The sequence below is a fragment of the Vicia villosa genome, linkage group LG2, assembly GCF_029867415.1.
Source record: "Vicia villosa cultivar HV-30 ecotype Madison, WI linkage group LG2, Vvil1.0, whole genome shotgun sequence".
NCBI lineage: Eukaryota > Viridiplantae > Streptophyta > Magnoliopsida > Fabales > Fabaceae > Vicia > Vicia villosa.
The window spans coordinates 124,049,716-124,064,580 of NC_081181.1; the positions used below are offsets into that span (position 1 = coordinate 124,049,716).

At 32.7% G+C, this 14,865-nt stretch overlaps 1 protein-coding gene across 1 annotated transcript; it reads left to right on the forward strand.

Moving 5' to 3' along the window:
* The first annotated feature begins 12,049 nt into the window (after nucleotides 1-12,049).
* LOC131649928 (protein MAIN-LIKE 1-like) lies at nucleotides 12,050-13,296 on the forward strand. Its single transcript, XM_058919665.1, has 5 exons — nucleotides 12,050-12,224; nucleotides 12,326-12,514; nucleotides 12,572-12,653; nucleotides 12,716-12,957; nucleotides 13,088-13,296. Exons 1-5 carry the CDS (start codon nucleotides 12,050-12,052, stop codon nucleotides 13,294-13,296), a joined length of 897 nt encoding a protein of 298 aa, XP_058775648.1.
* Nucleotides 13,297-14,865: the final 1,569 nt, after the last annotated feature.

Consider the following 14,865-nt stretch of genomic DNA (forward strand, 5'->3'; position numbering starts at 1 on the left):
ATATTTTCTCTATCTTTTTTATCTAGGAGAATTTCATAATAAAAGTTTAACTCTACTAAATTTATAAAATTTTGTAAATTTTAAAAATTTTAAATTATTTGATATTTCATTGAATAATTTTAAATAAAAATTTAAAATAAAAATTTTAAAAATGTAACTAATAATAATAATTTTAAATTTATATAAAATTTAATATGTTTGATACTAATTAAAAATTAAATTAATTGTTTATAATAACTTCTTAGAGATAATTTTAAAAGTCTAACATATTCTCATTCTTAAATGGAAACAGTTGGTGAATTCATATTCTCACTCCAATGACATTTTCTTGAAACCTTTCCTAAAATGAATTTAGTCTTGAACCTCTCTAAAATGAATTTAGCCTTAACCTACAATTGTCTATAAAATGAACATATTTTCAACGTATAATTTACGTACAACTGACTATTAATGTACTACATCTATTATTAGGTTGTTTTGCCAACAAAAAATATTCAATTTAACATAAATAATATTTTTTATTTGATAAGAAACATATATGATGATTAGAGGAATGGATTTATTTAAAGTGTAACCAAAATATTGGAAAACATTATTTGCATATTTCAAGTATTTTGAATAAACCAATAAATTTAATAGATACGAAAACATAATTTGCATATTCCTAATATAAAATTAAAATATAGCTTAAAATATTAGGTTGTTTCTCAAGGAAAAGTAATTTGTTTCTAAAAAAAATATAGTAAATTAAAATAAATTCGGTATTGTGTATTATCATATTTATATACTAACTCTCTGTCCCTATTATCCATCAATCATCTAAGATGGAGTCATTATAGTAAATTAAAATAAATTCGGTATTATGTATTAACATTGCATTGTTACAATCCGGATCATTTTCTACACATAAAGATAATGAATCTTTAGATGGAGTCATTGCAATGTTACAATCTGGATCATTTTCTACACATAAAGATAATGAATCTTTAGATGGAGTCATTGCATTGTTACAATCTGGATCATTTTCTACACATAAAGATAATGAATCTTTAGTGTTACAATCTGGATCTGGATCATTTTCTACACATAAAGATAATGATTGTAGGAAATATAAAAAAAAAAAAATTAGTCACAAAATGGAGTCATTAAAATCAAATAACATTATTGTATGAGTCAAAATTTGTTGACATAGAGCATAAAAATGGACTAAGTTTAAGACTGATTATGAAAATATAGAAAAACTTAGGTTTAAAAAAATCAATATTTCATATTAACTAAATATAATAATTGAATCCATTAGAACAAAATAGTGTAATATCATACAGTTGAATCAATTAAAAGAATCTTTAGATGTTCAATTCCCTTATTATTGACAACGCTTCAGACATCAATAATTTGAACCGCAAGACACCATATTTCTTTTGAATGGTTGATAACTTAACGCAATCAAGCTTTCTACCCAATTCCATTTTCAGTGCAAAATAAAACAGAAACAGTAAACATCATATTGAATCAAACAATATTATTGATATTATGAGCACAATAAAAAAATTGTTCATAAATGTTATAGAAACATAGAAACACCATTGGCATTCATAGAATCAACAGACCAGTTGAATATTTAATAACAATCACAAATCCCACAATTTATAGAGTTCCGTTTTCATCAAATACATGTTCTGCATCATGAATACCATTCAATAAAATCCTAACTCGTTTCAAATTCTGAATCCATCAAAATGTACCAAAATTAGTTTTAAAAAGTATGATTAGTCACCTGCGGTAGAGTTTTCAAACTTATAAATCACGTTACAGCAATAACTGGTTGAGTGGGTGAAATTTCTTCAGGAACATGGACAGACTCTATAGTGAACAATCAAAAGCAAAATTTAAAATCCATTAAAATAACACAGATTAATTTTGCAACATAAAACAACAGAAATCCTCATATCCATTCTCTTCCCCTTCACCATCTTCTTCTTCTTCTCCCTCGCCCCTGCCCTTCATTCTTATACAAATTCAAACAACGAATCAAGAGAAAGATATGTGAAACTGCATCAATATCATGAATAATTTGGTTATGGAGTTTAAATTAGGGTTTTAGAGTTGAGGGAAGAAAATTACCTGAGAAAATAGTGAAGCGGCTAGGGTTTGAAATGTATGGAACCATCTTAATATCCTCAACAGAAAACCAATGCTTTTACTCTTGGGAAATGATGTTTTGGCTAGGCAAACGTGACACGAGGGAGAATGCATCCAATTTCGGTTGGCTGCTTATATTCGGTAGCCAGCATTAATCTTGTATTATTATTTAGCGTGTAATATATAATCAGAGTTTATTGGAACAAATTTGTAGAATTAAAATAATGTAAAAACCAACAAAAAAATAGGGTTGTGCCACATCAACGACATTTAATGCCAAATGAATATAAATCAAATAAAGTTTAAATAATCAATAATACCCCTTGTAATTAGATTAACAATGGATTTTAATCAGAGGGCTTATCTTGTCTTTTCCAAGTATTTTACTTTTTATTTATTTATTTATAATAGATTAAAATCTATAGAAAATTAGCGTGACAATTTTAATTAAAGAGTGAAGAATTTTAAGATAAAAGTTTAGAAAGGAGATATTAAATAAAATAACTTAAAAGTAAAACCAAAAAAGTAAATTTTTTGTGAATAGATGTTATTAGTATTAAAGAAATACATGAGGTATGGGGGCAATAAAAATTATAAGTTATTAGCCTTAAAGAATTTTTTTTTTAGTTTGTACGTCCCTGCACATGCATTATGTCGTTTTGTTTTTTTTTTTGTTCTCTGTATTTCAACAAATGTGACACACTTGAATTGATATGCATGATATATTACCCTGATTTATGTTATATTTTACCCGGGGTTAGAAAGGGGTGTTACAATTTCAACCTTAAAATAATTCTTACCTCTTTTATCAAGAAATCTTGATAAATACTTCCTAATGGTGAAGACACCAAATGGTGTATCCTTCTTCACACATTGTTGGATGCAAGAGTTGGTAAATCCATAAAATAAATAAGACTATCACAAACATATTTATTCAACTAATCACTATGGATCATATATTTTGAGATAATCTCAGATAATTTGCTTTGATTACAACAATTGACACTTGCCAACATCGTTCATCTTCAGGATTATAGATTTTATAAATACTACATACTTTTAAAGTATACTATTGCTTTGAACGACTTTTAATAATAGTCGTCAAAAGTTCCAATCTACAAAGTGTACCTGCAAAACACTAGGGTTTTACCTCTGGTGCCCACATCATCTTCTTGGGCCCAAGTGCATTAGTCACAGAAGATCTAAGGTGGTTACCTTTATATCCTTTTAATTTATCAAAACAAAAGGGTTTTAAGTGTCGTGTTCTCTTACGGTGTGTGCAATTATGTGGGGGATACTTCTTCCCTTTATGATCAATGTCTTTTATAGTCTTTCTTTTCTTTTTAAGTTCTAGACTTGTTTTATTTATGTGAGAGCTCTAACTAGATAGCATTTTGCGTTGGGTGAACTTTCTTAGGGTTTTTCGTAGATAAGTTGTTTCTCTTGTATACTGCTTACATTCTTCTTTTGAACTTTTAAGCTAGGTTATCTATATTTTATTTATTTCTTTAAGATTTCTTAAAGATTTTTTAAGACTTTGAGTACGCTCTCTTAGTGTGGCATTTTCTTTCTCCAACTGTTTGTTAAATCTATAGAGTTGAGCATAAGATGCACTACAAGAAATTTGACTTATAGCGACAATAGAATTCCATAGGTAAAGTTCACAAAACCGTGGGTATTGACTGTAAAACCTATATGGATGTTTTGTTCCGTATACTTCAATTAACCTTTACCCACGAAAAAATTTCGTCCCAATTGTTGCACCCAAAAAAGCTCATAAGAATTAGAAGTTATGAAGTGATCAAGTTGGTGTCTCAAAGTTGTGAAATGTCAAAAACTTAGAAATATTTCTAAGTGTCAAACAATTTATTTCTTCAATTTTGATGGCTAGTTTTCTCCAAGATAAAAATTGAATCTCTTCAAGTGTTCAACATGAAAGTTGTAGAGGATTATCTCATCTTTCCATTGATACCAAGAGCGGAAATTTATAATGCTTGAGCATGACGTTACGGTGGAGCAAAGTGACCATGGTGAAGCAGATTTTTAAGCAAAATTGTATATCATTTTTCATGTCTAACCAAAGTTTGACCTCATAATCCATAAAACCCTTGAATTGCACATCTAATGCTCAGAATATTTGATATTTAGAATGCTTAAATATTACATTATACAAAGCTACCAACCATTATCCAAGAATTAGGCCATAAGTGGAAAAACCAATTTTGCCAAAAGTGTACCAAAACCAACTTCCACACTAAACCTTGCACACAGCCTTGTGAACACAAAATTTATGTTGCAAACACTCTACATAATCTCTTAATACACTCCACCACCATCAACTTTGTCTCCTTCCCACACAAAGTTTTCCATTTACAACACTTGAAACATTGACATTTTTGGACAAAATCTTCAACAACAAGCAAGAAGCATTCTCATAACTTTTGGAATCATCACAAGTTTGTTTCAAAGATCTCACAAGACCTCTATAAATAAAGAGTCAAGCTCAAGACCTCAACACACCTGAATTTATCAACATTCTCACTCAAAACTCCATTAAAGCACCAAAAAAGTCATTTTTTTTCAAAACTCGCTACTCTTGCAAGATTTTGTTGAAATCTTCATTCAAACACCATCCATATATCATCATTAACTTACTATAAACATTAGTTTCCTACTGTAACCACTCAAACACCATCATCCAACTCCACCATCTTCCACTTGCAAATTAACTTGTTCAAGGAGTTTCAAGGCATCTCAAAGCATTCTAGGCATATCATTGTGTTCCTAGGAGTGCAAGAAAGCTAGAGGATCATCATCTCACTTATATAAGTGCAAACAAGAGGAATTGGACCTACTCCAATAGGTACATGCTTTCTGCAACTTTGAACTCACTCATACATGCATTATTTTGAATGATTCTTCAAGCAAAAATGCAGTCTCTAATGTAAGGAGTGAAAGCCCTATGCTCATGAGTTTTGGTTGTGTTTGAATACTATTTAATTTTTGTTTGAATTTTTAACGTGTAGAACTTAATCTGTAAAATTAAAATTAATGAGTGATAATTAATTTAAGTTAATTACATATTTGAAATCTTCTTGAAATTTCAAGCAAAATGGTATATTTACTTTTTATTTTTGATGCACAAATGAGAAAGTTAGAATTTTGCCATTGTTGAAAAAGTTACAGTGACAAAGAACTGAGGAAGATGAAGTTGTAAATATTGTGTGCATTGTGTTTTGAATTGTTTCTCACCTATATAAGTTGTTTCTCACCTTTAGAAGTTGTTTTCCACCTTTAGAAGTTGCCTTCTCACCTTTAGAGGTTGTTTCTCACCTTTAGAAGTTGTCATCTCACCTTTAGAAGTTGTTTCTCACCTTTAGAAGTTGTATTCTCACCTTTAGGAGCTGCTTCTCGCCTTTAGAAGTTGTCTTCCCACCTACATAAGCTTTCTTCTCACCTTTAGAAGTTGTCTTCTCACCTTTGGAAGTTGTTTTCTCACCTTCAAAATCTTCTAACAGTTAGAAGCAGTTTTCCACCTTTAGAAGCTTTTAACAGTTAGAAGCAGTTTTTCCACCTTCAGAAGCTTCTAACAGTTAAAAGCAATTTTTTTGCAGTCTGAAGCTTCTAACAGTCAGAAGCAAATTTTTTTTTATTTTTTAATGAAATTTTTCTTTATTTATTTGTTTATCCTCTTTTATTTCTATGTTTTTATTATTTATTTTTTTCTTTCTGATTTTATCTATCCAAACTTGATATTTAAAAATCTCTAAAAAAATATTTATTGCTTTATTAGGTTTATTTATTCATAATTTTATTTTAAATCCTTAAATTTTGATTTTCTTTTAACCTATTTTTTCACCATGCTTTTTTATTCAATCTTTCACATTTGTTTATTTTAATTTCTTGATGATTTATTTTGTGCCTTGTTGTTGATAATTACTTGTTTGATTCACTTGCTCCCTTAAAGTACTCATTCAAACTTAATATTTGATCAAGGATGAATGTGAGTTAGACTTTAGGATTCCTAATTCAAACATGACAACATTAGGATAATTATTCTCATTCAATCCAAATTTTAGGACAATTGATGCATGACAACATTAGGTTTGTCCTCCCTCTTCAATCTCAACTCTAAGTTCATCATACATGACAACAATTAGGATCAAGTCTTACGTTAGATTTTGTTTCCTCCTTTTGCATTGCATTCTCTTGAGACTAAAACATTTTCATAATCAAAACCCCAAAACACTTAATCATATATCGAAATCTTTCAAAACTAAAGGAGAAAATGATCAAGTATCCCTTGTTTAAGGGAGCCACTTGAGATAATTCTCCTAACAAAACCACAAACCGAATCTAAATCATTTTTTCCATCTTGGGCTTTTCCATTTAAAACCTTTTCAAAAAGGATGTGTTAAATCTATTCTACACAATACAACAACACGTAAGTCTCCAAAGGTCGAGCGAAAAACGCTAACTGTTAGAATGCGAACTTAACACCATCCATAAAAAAACACCAACAAAAAAACCCTTTTAAGACGCACTACAAAACTCTGACTTCTTCATTGCACCACGAGGATACATAGGCCCAAGATGCAACGTCTTGGCGAGCTCAATAGTAAAAAACCTTTTCTTTTTCCCTAATTAAATCATTCATGCATTGCCCCTTAGCAAGAAAGTTATAGATATACACACTCATTGATTAGAACAACAATAGTGGATCCCGTGGAGTACCAGAGACATGAGGGGTGCTAATACATTCCTCTTGCGTAATCGACTTCCATACCTAGATATTTTATATGGGTTTTATCGATATTTTCCCTTTTCCTTTGTTGGAAACAGTAAAGTTTGGTGGCGACTCTTGCTCATTCGAGTTAAGTTAATCAATAGCTAAACTACAAAAAAAATTCTCGCCGCGACAAGTTCTTCCAGTGTATAGCAACCTGCCCTAAAAATTTAGATTTTTAGAGTCGCCACCTATTCTACCAGGGCGAATAGGAAACCCTACGAAGTTTTAGAGAATTCTGGGTAAGTTATTATATTCAGGTCAAGGGAAGGTGTTAGGCACCCTTAACCCTTTCCTAAGGTTTGCATTTAAGGTTTATAAGAGTATTATGGCAAGGTTTAGGATTTATAGCTAAGAAAATGAATAGGGTTAAAAGTGAGATTTAAACCTAAATTGAGATTTTGGGGAAGCGGACTCGTCTTGGTTATCCAAGTGCCTACGTACCTCCTTAGGGAGGATCAGAGTCAACGTAGTTCGGGGCAGGGTTGTACGCCTTAGAATTAATATGAGGTTGTTTGAAGATATTTTGAATTACCTTATCATAGTTTTGAAATTCGTAATTTGCAAGGTATTTTGAATTACCTTATCGTAGTTTTGAAAATCCGTAGTTTGTGAAAGGGATTTGTTTTGATGTGGCGTACAACCCTGATTATTATATGTTCCATTAATTGCGATGATCAATAGGTTTGATCACCATAATTAACAAATAAAATAGGAATTGTTAATTATTCTAATCGATTAATTCGATTATCACCATTAGCAAATTTATGTGTTTTAATGGATTATTTGAATTGTTTTGGGAATTGAATTATTTTATTATTAATCATCGTAATCAATTGGTTTGATTAGAACGATTAATAAATTAATGAAGGATTGTTAATTATCCTAATCGATTGATTCGATTATAATTATTAACAAATAAATTGTATTTTAAATGGATCATTAGTATGAAGGAAATTAATCATCGTTAATTATCATAATCAATAGGTTTGATTAAAACAAATAACGAATTTAACCTTTCATGTGCATATAAAATTATATTAGATTAAAAATTAATTTGAATATTTTTAATCGTAAAATCCCAGTTAATCCAAGCAATTTCACCTGTAGAGGAAAACCCTAAAACGAAACCCTAAGATCCAACAATGGTGAATTACGGTATAATCACACAAACAACGAATTAATTGCCCAGAATCATTCAAAACATCACCACAAACCATAATATGCAATCAAAATTAATGTATGATGCGTGAATCATAGTATTCGACCTTAGATTGTAAGTGACATACCGTGGCTTAAATGGAGATGATTTTGGGGGTGTTGATGTCGTGTGATGATCCAAGCAGCTTCAGGGACCTTCAAGGATTGTATTGCAACCTTCAGAATGCTTTAAAACCTTTCCAAACTCCAAAACCGAATTTGTGTTCTTGAGTGAAAATTTTTCTCTTTGAATAGGGTTCTTGCTTCAGAATTTCCTCCCCTTATTGCTAATAGGTCATGGTATTTATAGGGAATGAATTAGGTTTTAAAACTTGGAAAGAAAGTCCTTGATTGATAGGAGAAATATTTGATTGAAAATAACATGTGAACTTGCTATTTTTATTCCAATTTGATACCAATCTTTCCAATATCTATTTTCACGAAATTTGGTTTATTATGAGGCATAAATGATGATTGGATTTGGTTACAAATATATTCCCAATCAAATCTTTGATTTTTCCTTTATTTATCTGATTTAAATCACCTTTTTTGAATGAATAAAATCCAAATAAAATCAAATATTCATAAACAATTCGTGGCCTTGAGATTGGATGTATTTGATGACTTGAGGACCAAGATTGGATCATAAAAGATTGGGCTTCTTTGCAAAAAAAATCCAAATTTGGGCCTTATTTACTTCACATGTTTCACCCAAAAAATGTCCAAATTTGACAAGGCATATCTCCCTCAATTTTTAAGATATGGAAGATTTTTAGGACTTTTTGGAAACCTCAAGATGTCCTCTAGAAGCCACTTTGGAACCTTTTTCCCATTTGAAGATTTTATCTTGATGATATGGCCTTTGACAAAAAACTGCTTTTGGTTGACTTTTGAAAAGGACCTATAATCTTTTGTACCATATCTCTCAAATGAAGCATTTTGGCCTTGGCATGTGAGAGAAAAAGTTGTAGGGAATCCAATTTCCTTAAAAATAGGCTTTGGGTGAGAAATTTCTGATATTCTATGTGAAAGTTATGGTTGGTCAAAGTACAGTTGACTTCTTGCACCAAAACCCTAATTTAGCAACTTTTAAATCTTGTTGATCTTGAAGCTTTCCTTGATGAATCATGATAAACCCTTGATCAAATGATGAATGATACTTCAAAATATTGATATTAACAAAAAATCAGGAGTTTTGACTATAATTTGACCCTAGTTGACTTTTAGGTCAAATTAGTCGATTGTGGATCATCTGAGCAGTTGAATGAGCAATCCTTGGAATTGAAGCTTGACTTTTGACATGGAGATAGTTTGAAACATAATGAGCCATATGAAATCCATTGGAGACCTTGATTCATCAATTTTCTTAGGAGAATGCAAAACCCTAGTTCAGGAGGCCTTTGATTAGGAGTGTGTGACTTGAGTTAACCCTTGAGCCTTGAACCCTTGCAGATGAAATGAGATGGGAAAATTTTGGGGTATGACACAATGATTTTGAAAACTGTGAAAAAATGCATATATTTTACCGGATATTCCAAAATATATGGTAACAATGCATAAATTCAAACATACATTTCAAAAAAACTGTATTTAAAGTCGGATATTTAGAAAAACCCAAAAGTATCATTTTGTTAGTAATTGCATATTTTGAAATATTCGGAAGGTCCATAAATTTCGGATATTTAAAAAGCCCAGTAGGTTATACAATTTTTTTGTTTTTTTGTTTTTGCAGTGAACATTAGAGGCGCAAATGGTTAGATTGTTAGTAGATATCGTAATTTAATAGCTGATGCGAGGGGTCTAGATAGAGGAGTTGATGTGGATGACTTGCATCTTAGGGCAGGTAAAGTGGCACCGACCGACTCTTATAGGAGGCGGCTGGCTGATCGTGCTCAGTTTCGTGGACATTTTAATGGTGGAAGATGTGCCCCCATCTGGCAGAGGTGCCTCATACTTTTGAGACAGTGATTACTCTAGAGACAATTATTGAGGTGCATACTCCGCAAGCGGATGATGAGGTGCCACATGCTAATGATATGGATACCACTATTGTAACACCCTTCTAAACCCCCGCAGCAATTAAAATAAAAATCAGAGTAAACATAAAACAAGGGTGCCACAATTAATAAAAATAATGAAAACCATAAGTCATTCGTCATGCTTTATTAGGAACGATTCACAAAATTATCAAAATACATCATCGACACAGCGGAATTTCATTCAACGGTATCGTAAGACATCACCAAAACATAAACCAAATGATACATAATCCAAAACAATAAAATAGAGTATCACAAGTAACTCTTAAGTCTATCGTTCCCCAGTGTTACAAATCAGAGCATGACTCGACACGGACTACGGACTAGCCTATGAGCTATCCTCACCAAATCAAGATGCCGCTACTCCTTAATCTGAAAATATCAACATGTAAGGGTGAGTCTCATTCGAATTAACAAGTATTATACAGTCATAAGTAATGAAACATCATAGCATTATCATTCACCCAATCACAACATGTATTCAGATTTAATAACAACGGATCACACACCAAAATCAACACATCACCAAGTATAATAGACAACCATTTGATCATACTATATTATCATGCACATGAATGACCGACGCTATGCATGTGGTACCAATACATGGGCTAAACCCATCCAACTGATCTTTCATCATTTAGATACAGTCCAACCGGCACAAATTCCACACAATGGGAATTATGCCCACCATCTGATCCACAACATCACCGGGATCCATCACAAAAATGCATATGAATGAATGAACACATATGTCATACTTATAACATCACCGATCCGATGCTTTGCATCGTCTCATTACAACTCGCCATTTCATCACCAATAAGCATGCACATGTATTAACAGTCATTCAGTCATATCACATATAATCATGTCAAAAACACCACCCAAATCAATTGAAATTCAAGTGGCTACACCACCACAACAACAACACATTGTTACATTCACACATATATGTACACAATGATATAGTCCATTAATTAAATTAAATCACCATTTAAAATCAAATATGACTACTATCCATTTCATCAACTCATCACATAAAGCTTTAAATTAGCTTCGCAACGCTCAAAACGGATATACGGTTTGAAAGTTATGCCCTTTAGAAAATCTGTCAAAAATTTGCTGCCATGCGTCGACGCAAACCCCCCTTCAGGTCGACGCATTGGTTTTCTGTCACCCTCGGGTATGCGCACGCTGACCCTATAGGTCGACGCATGCTGTCACCCAGGTCGACGCAAACTGATACTTAGGTCGACGCATCCTGACGCTTAGGTCGACGCATTCATCGCAGATGCAGAATTTTTCTGCGATTTCAACAAGTTTCTCCTCCCAATTTCATCCAAATCGCACCAAAACAGTCTCATACTAAAAACATCATCAAATAACATATTATAACACAAATATAACATGTTTAGAAGTCATTTAACACCAAACCACTCATCAAATTCATCAATTGCATCAAATCAACATAAACAACCTAAATCCCCAAAAACCCCAAAAACCAAAACATGCAATCGAATCAAACAACAATCCTAATCAGTTCACTACCCCTGATTATATAATAATCACTAACCCGAAGAGTCCCCCCTTACCTCTAGAGTCGAATCTTTGAAGGTCCTCTTCTTCTTCTTCTCCTTTTCACGTATCTCCTCTCTTCTCAGACTTCTCTTTTGCCTCTAATTTCTTCTTTTCCAATTTCCCTTATTTTATGAAAAATATAAAATATCTCAATAAGGCTTACATAGTTAACACCTCCCTTTTGCTAATCACTACACTAAGCCCAATTGTTTATTTTCTACAATATTCTTCAATAATTCACCAAAAATGCCAATTAATCCAATTACATAATTTAAAATTCAATTAAATTAAATAATGGAATATGGGGTGTTACATTACTCCACCTGTTGAGAGACATATTAATGATCTCACTGCATCGGCTTTAACAGACCCGTCTGTATACACTAGTGAGGGGTTACCCGGTGGTCCCATTGACACTTATGTTCTCACAGGATATGTGGATCAAGTGACTTTCACGTTATGGCAGGGAGACATGTGTATATGACATGCCTATAATGTAACTTTATTTATTAATGATATTTTGAAATTAACTGATATTTTTTCTTTTGTTTGTTACATGACCGTAACCCACTTTAAGTCTCCACCCATGGGATGAAGCTGAAGAAGTTCTATGATGTTGTGATGCCACCATATGTGAAGGCGATAGTTGATGAGTGTGGTCTTCTTCCTTTGGTGGATTGTTCTCCAACCATACTTGGTGCTTCATTTATGATTACCTTTGTTGAGCAGTGGCACAATGAGACATATGCATTCCATATTCCATTTAGTGAGATGACGATTACATTGGATGATGTCTCATGACTTTTCCATATTTTGGTGGCAGTTAGTTTCTTCACTGCTCATATCATTAGTCAGGAGACTACACTTTTGACTTCTATACAACTCTTGGGGATTATAAAGGAGAGGTGATTAAGGAGTTTAGTTTTATTAAGGGTGTTCACTTTCACTTATCTTGGTTGCGAGATAGGTATGACGAGCTAGTGGGTCAGAGTATGTTTGAGGAAGTCGCTAGGGTATACATGCTACATCTTATAGGATGTACTATCTTAGTCGATAAGTCTAATGTATACATCAATGTGAAGTACATATGGCTGTTTAACAGCCTTGAGCATTGCAGATGGGCATGGGAGTGTGCTGCATTGACAATTCTATATGCTTCCCTTAGAGAGGCGACTGTTTTTAAGACTAGACATCTTTCCAGTTATATGAGTTTGTTTTAGGTATAAATTATTATTTCTCATTGTGTTAGTTATTTTTATCAAATTATCTCTAGTTATATGAATCTTTGTTATTGTGTGCAATGATGGATTTACGAGTATTTCCCGTCCATTTGTGACAGACAGGTTGTTGCTACCATCCTTTGATTCCCCACAAGATAAGAGACGGAGGATCAAGCATGCATATATGAGAGGTGTTGTGGAGTATAAGAAGAGGCTTTATGCGCTGATTATAGATGATGTCATATGGACACCCTACACAAAGCATAGAGCGGATATACCGGATGAGGAGATAGGGGATGCTATACTTTTTTCTGGTTACCTGCGATGAGAGAGGTTCATGGCTAAACACTTACTTGAGAGGTGATTGCGCCATTATGGATATGTCTAGGATATCCCACGACCAATCCATACTACTCTATCTGGGGGCATTGATAGCTGGTTTCATGGTAACATTACGAGCTCTACACGTGCCATTAGAGATCGTTAATTCCTTACAGTTTGTATGGATGGGTATTTGGATTGGTACCTTACTGTATCACACCCTCGCATCATTGCACACATGCAACATGGAGATTATGCTTGACTTTCTCGTGTTGGATCCTCACATGATGGATCTTCTCATGCTGATTCTGGGGTACCTTCCGATGACATGGCGCCGCCTCAACATAATGCAAATGACGCTCAACGCCTGCAGATGATAGCAGTCATTATGGATAACTTCATAGATTAGGTGAACCTAAATGGCGAGGTTCATAGTTTGGCAGCGCATGCGGCACACATTGCCCTTGGGGGCCTATTTAAACATTATTATTGTTTTTAAATATTATTTGTATATTATGTGTAGTATTACTCAGACATTTGCACAACATTGTTTATTATATAACATTTTGACACTTCCATTGATGTATGATGAACGTAACTTAACATTTGACAAATTGTTACATAACTTAGGAAAACAACAACAACAACAATAATAATAATAATAATAATAATAATAATAATAGTAATAATAATAATAATAATAATAATAATAATAATAATAATAATAATAATAATAATAAGAAAACCTAGGCACTTCCAAATGATTATGGACGTTTCAACATCTTGATTATGTCTTCCACAGATCTATAAATTGTCGCATCAAATTCGACTGGTCTCTTAGTTAGCTTATGGTGATATGATTTTCTCATAGCTTTCAAATCTTCATCGGTCTTTAACTAAATAAGGTTGTATTTCACCCGTCCATTAGTCTCAATCCAGTCTTCGCGAAACTCGATCTTTCTCACCTTTCTATTATCCGTGTCGGGCAACAAATCATTCAGCTTGGATATCAAGACAGCGAGACATGCGCTATCTGTTGGAACCCGAAACTCTACTGGAGTTTCCGCTCTGTTGAAGTACACTTCTGCCCTAGACAAAAATTGAGGAAGAAACGTTGTAAGATGTTATTTGAACAAGACCACATGACCCAAATTTATACAACTTTGGAGTCATTTAGGACCGTACAATACGATCGGTGCAATCATAGCCGTAAAAAAGTGTCGGCAAAATCGTAGTTGTTCAATTATGAACCCTTTAATAACTACTCCCTCCGTCCCAAATTATAAGAGAAATTCACTTTTTAGATTTATTGAATAATTAATGTATCTGGTCTGCATATAGACCAGATACATTAATTATTCAATGAATCAAAAAAGAGAATTTCTCTTATAATTTGGGACAGAGGGAGTACCTGATTTTTCAATAATAACTAAATATCTAATAGGTTCCAGATTTTATAAAAAATCCAGTACATCACAAATGTTCTGAATATATTTACATATTCGGTGAACCATATAATTCGTATAAACAACTGTATATTTAAGTAAGTATAAGATATTTTGAATAAACGACCGAA

Excerpts from the sequence above, each read along its gene's own strand:
- LOC131649928 (XM_058919665.1), top strand. The coding sequence starts at position 12,050 with ATGGGGTGTTACATTACTCCACCTGTTGAGAGACATATTAATGATCTC. Across the intron at positions 12,225-12,325 it reads GTTATGGCAGGGAGACATGT|TCTCCACCCATGGGATGAAG; the intron begins GTATATGACATG and ends ACCCACTTTAAG. Across the intron at positions 12,515-12,571 it reads TGCATTCCATATTCCATTTA|TTAGTTTCTTCACTGCTCAT; the intron begins GTGAGATGACGA and ends TTTTGGTGGCAG.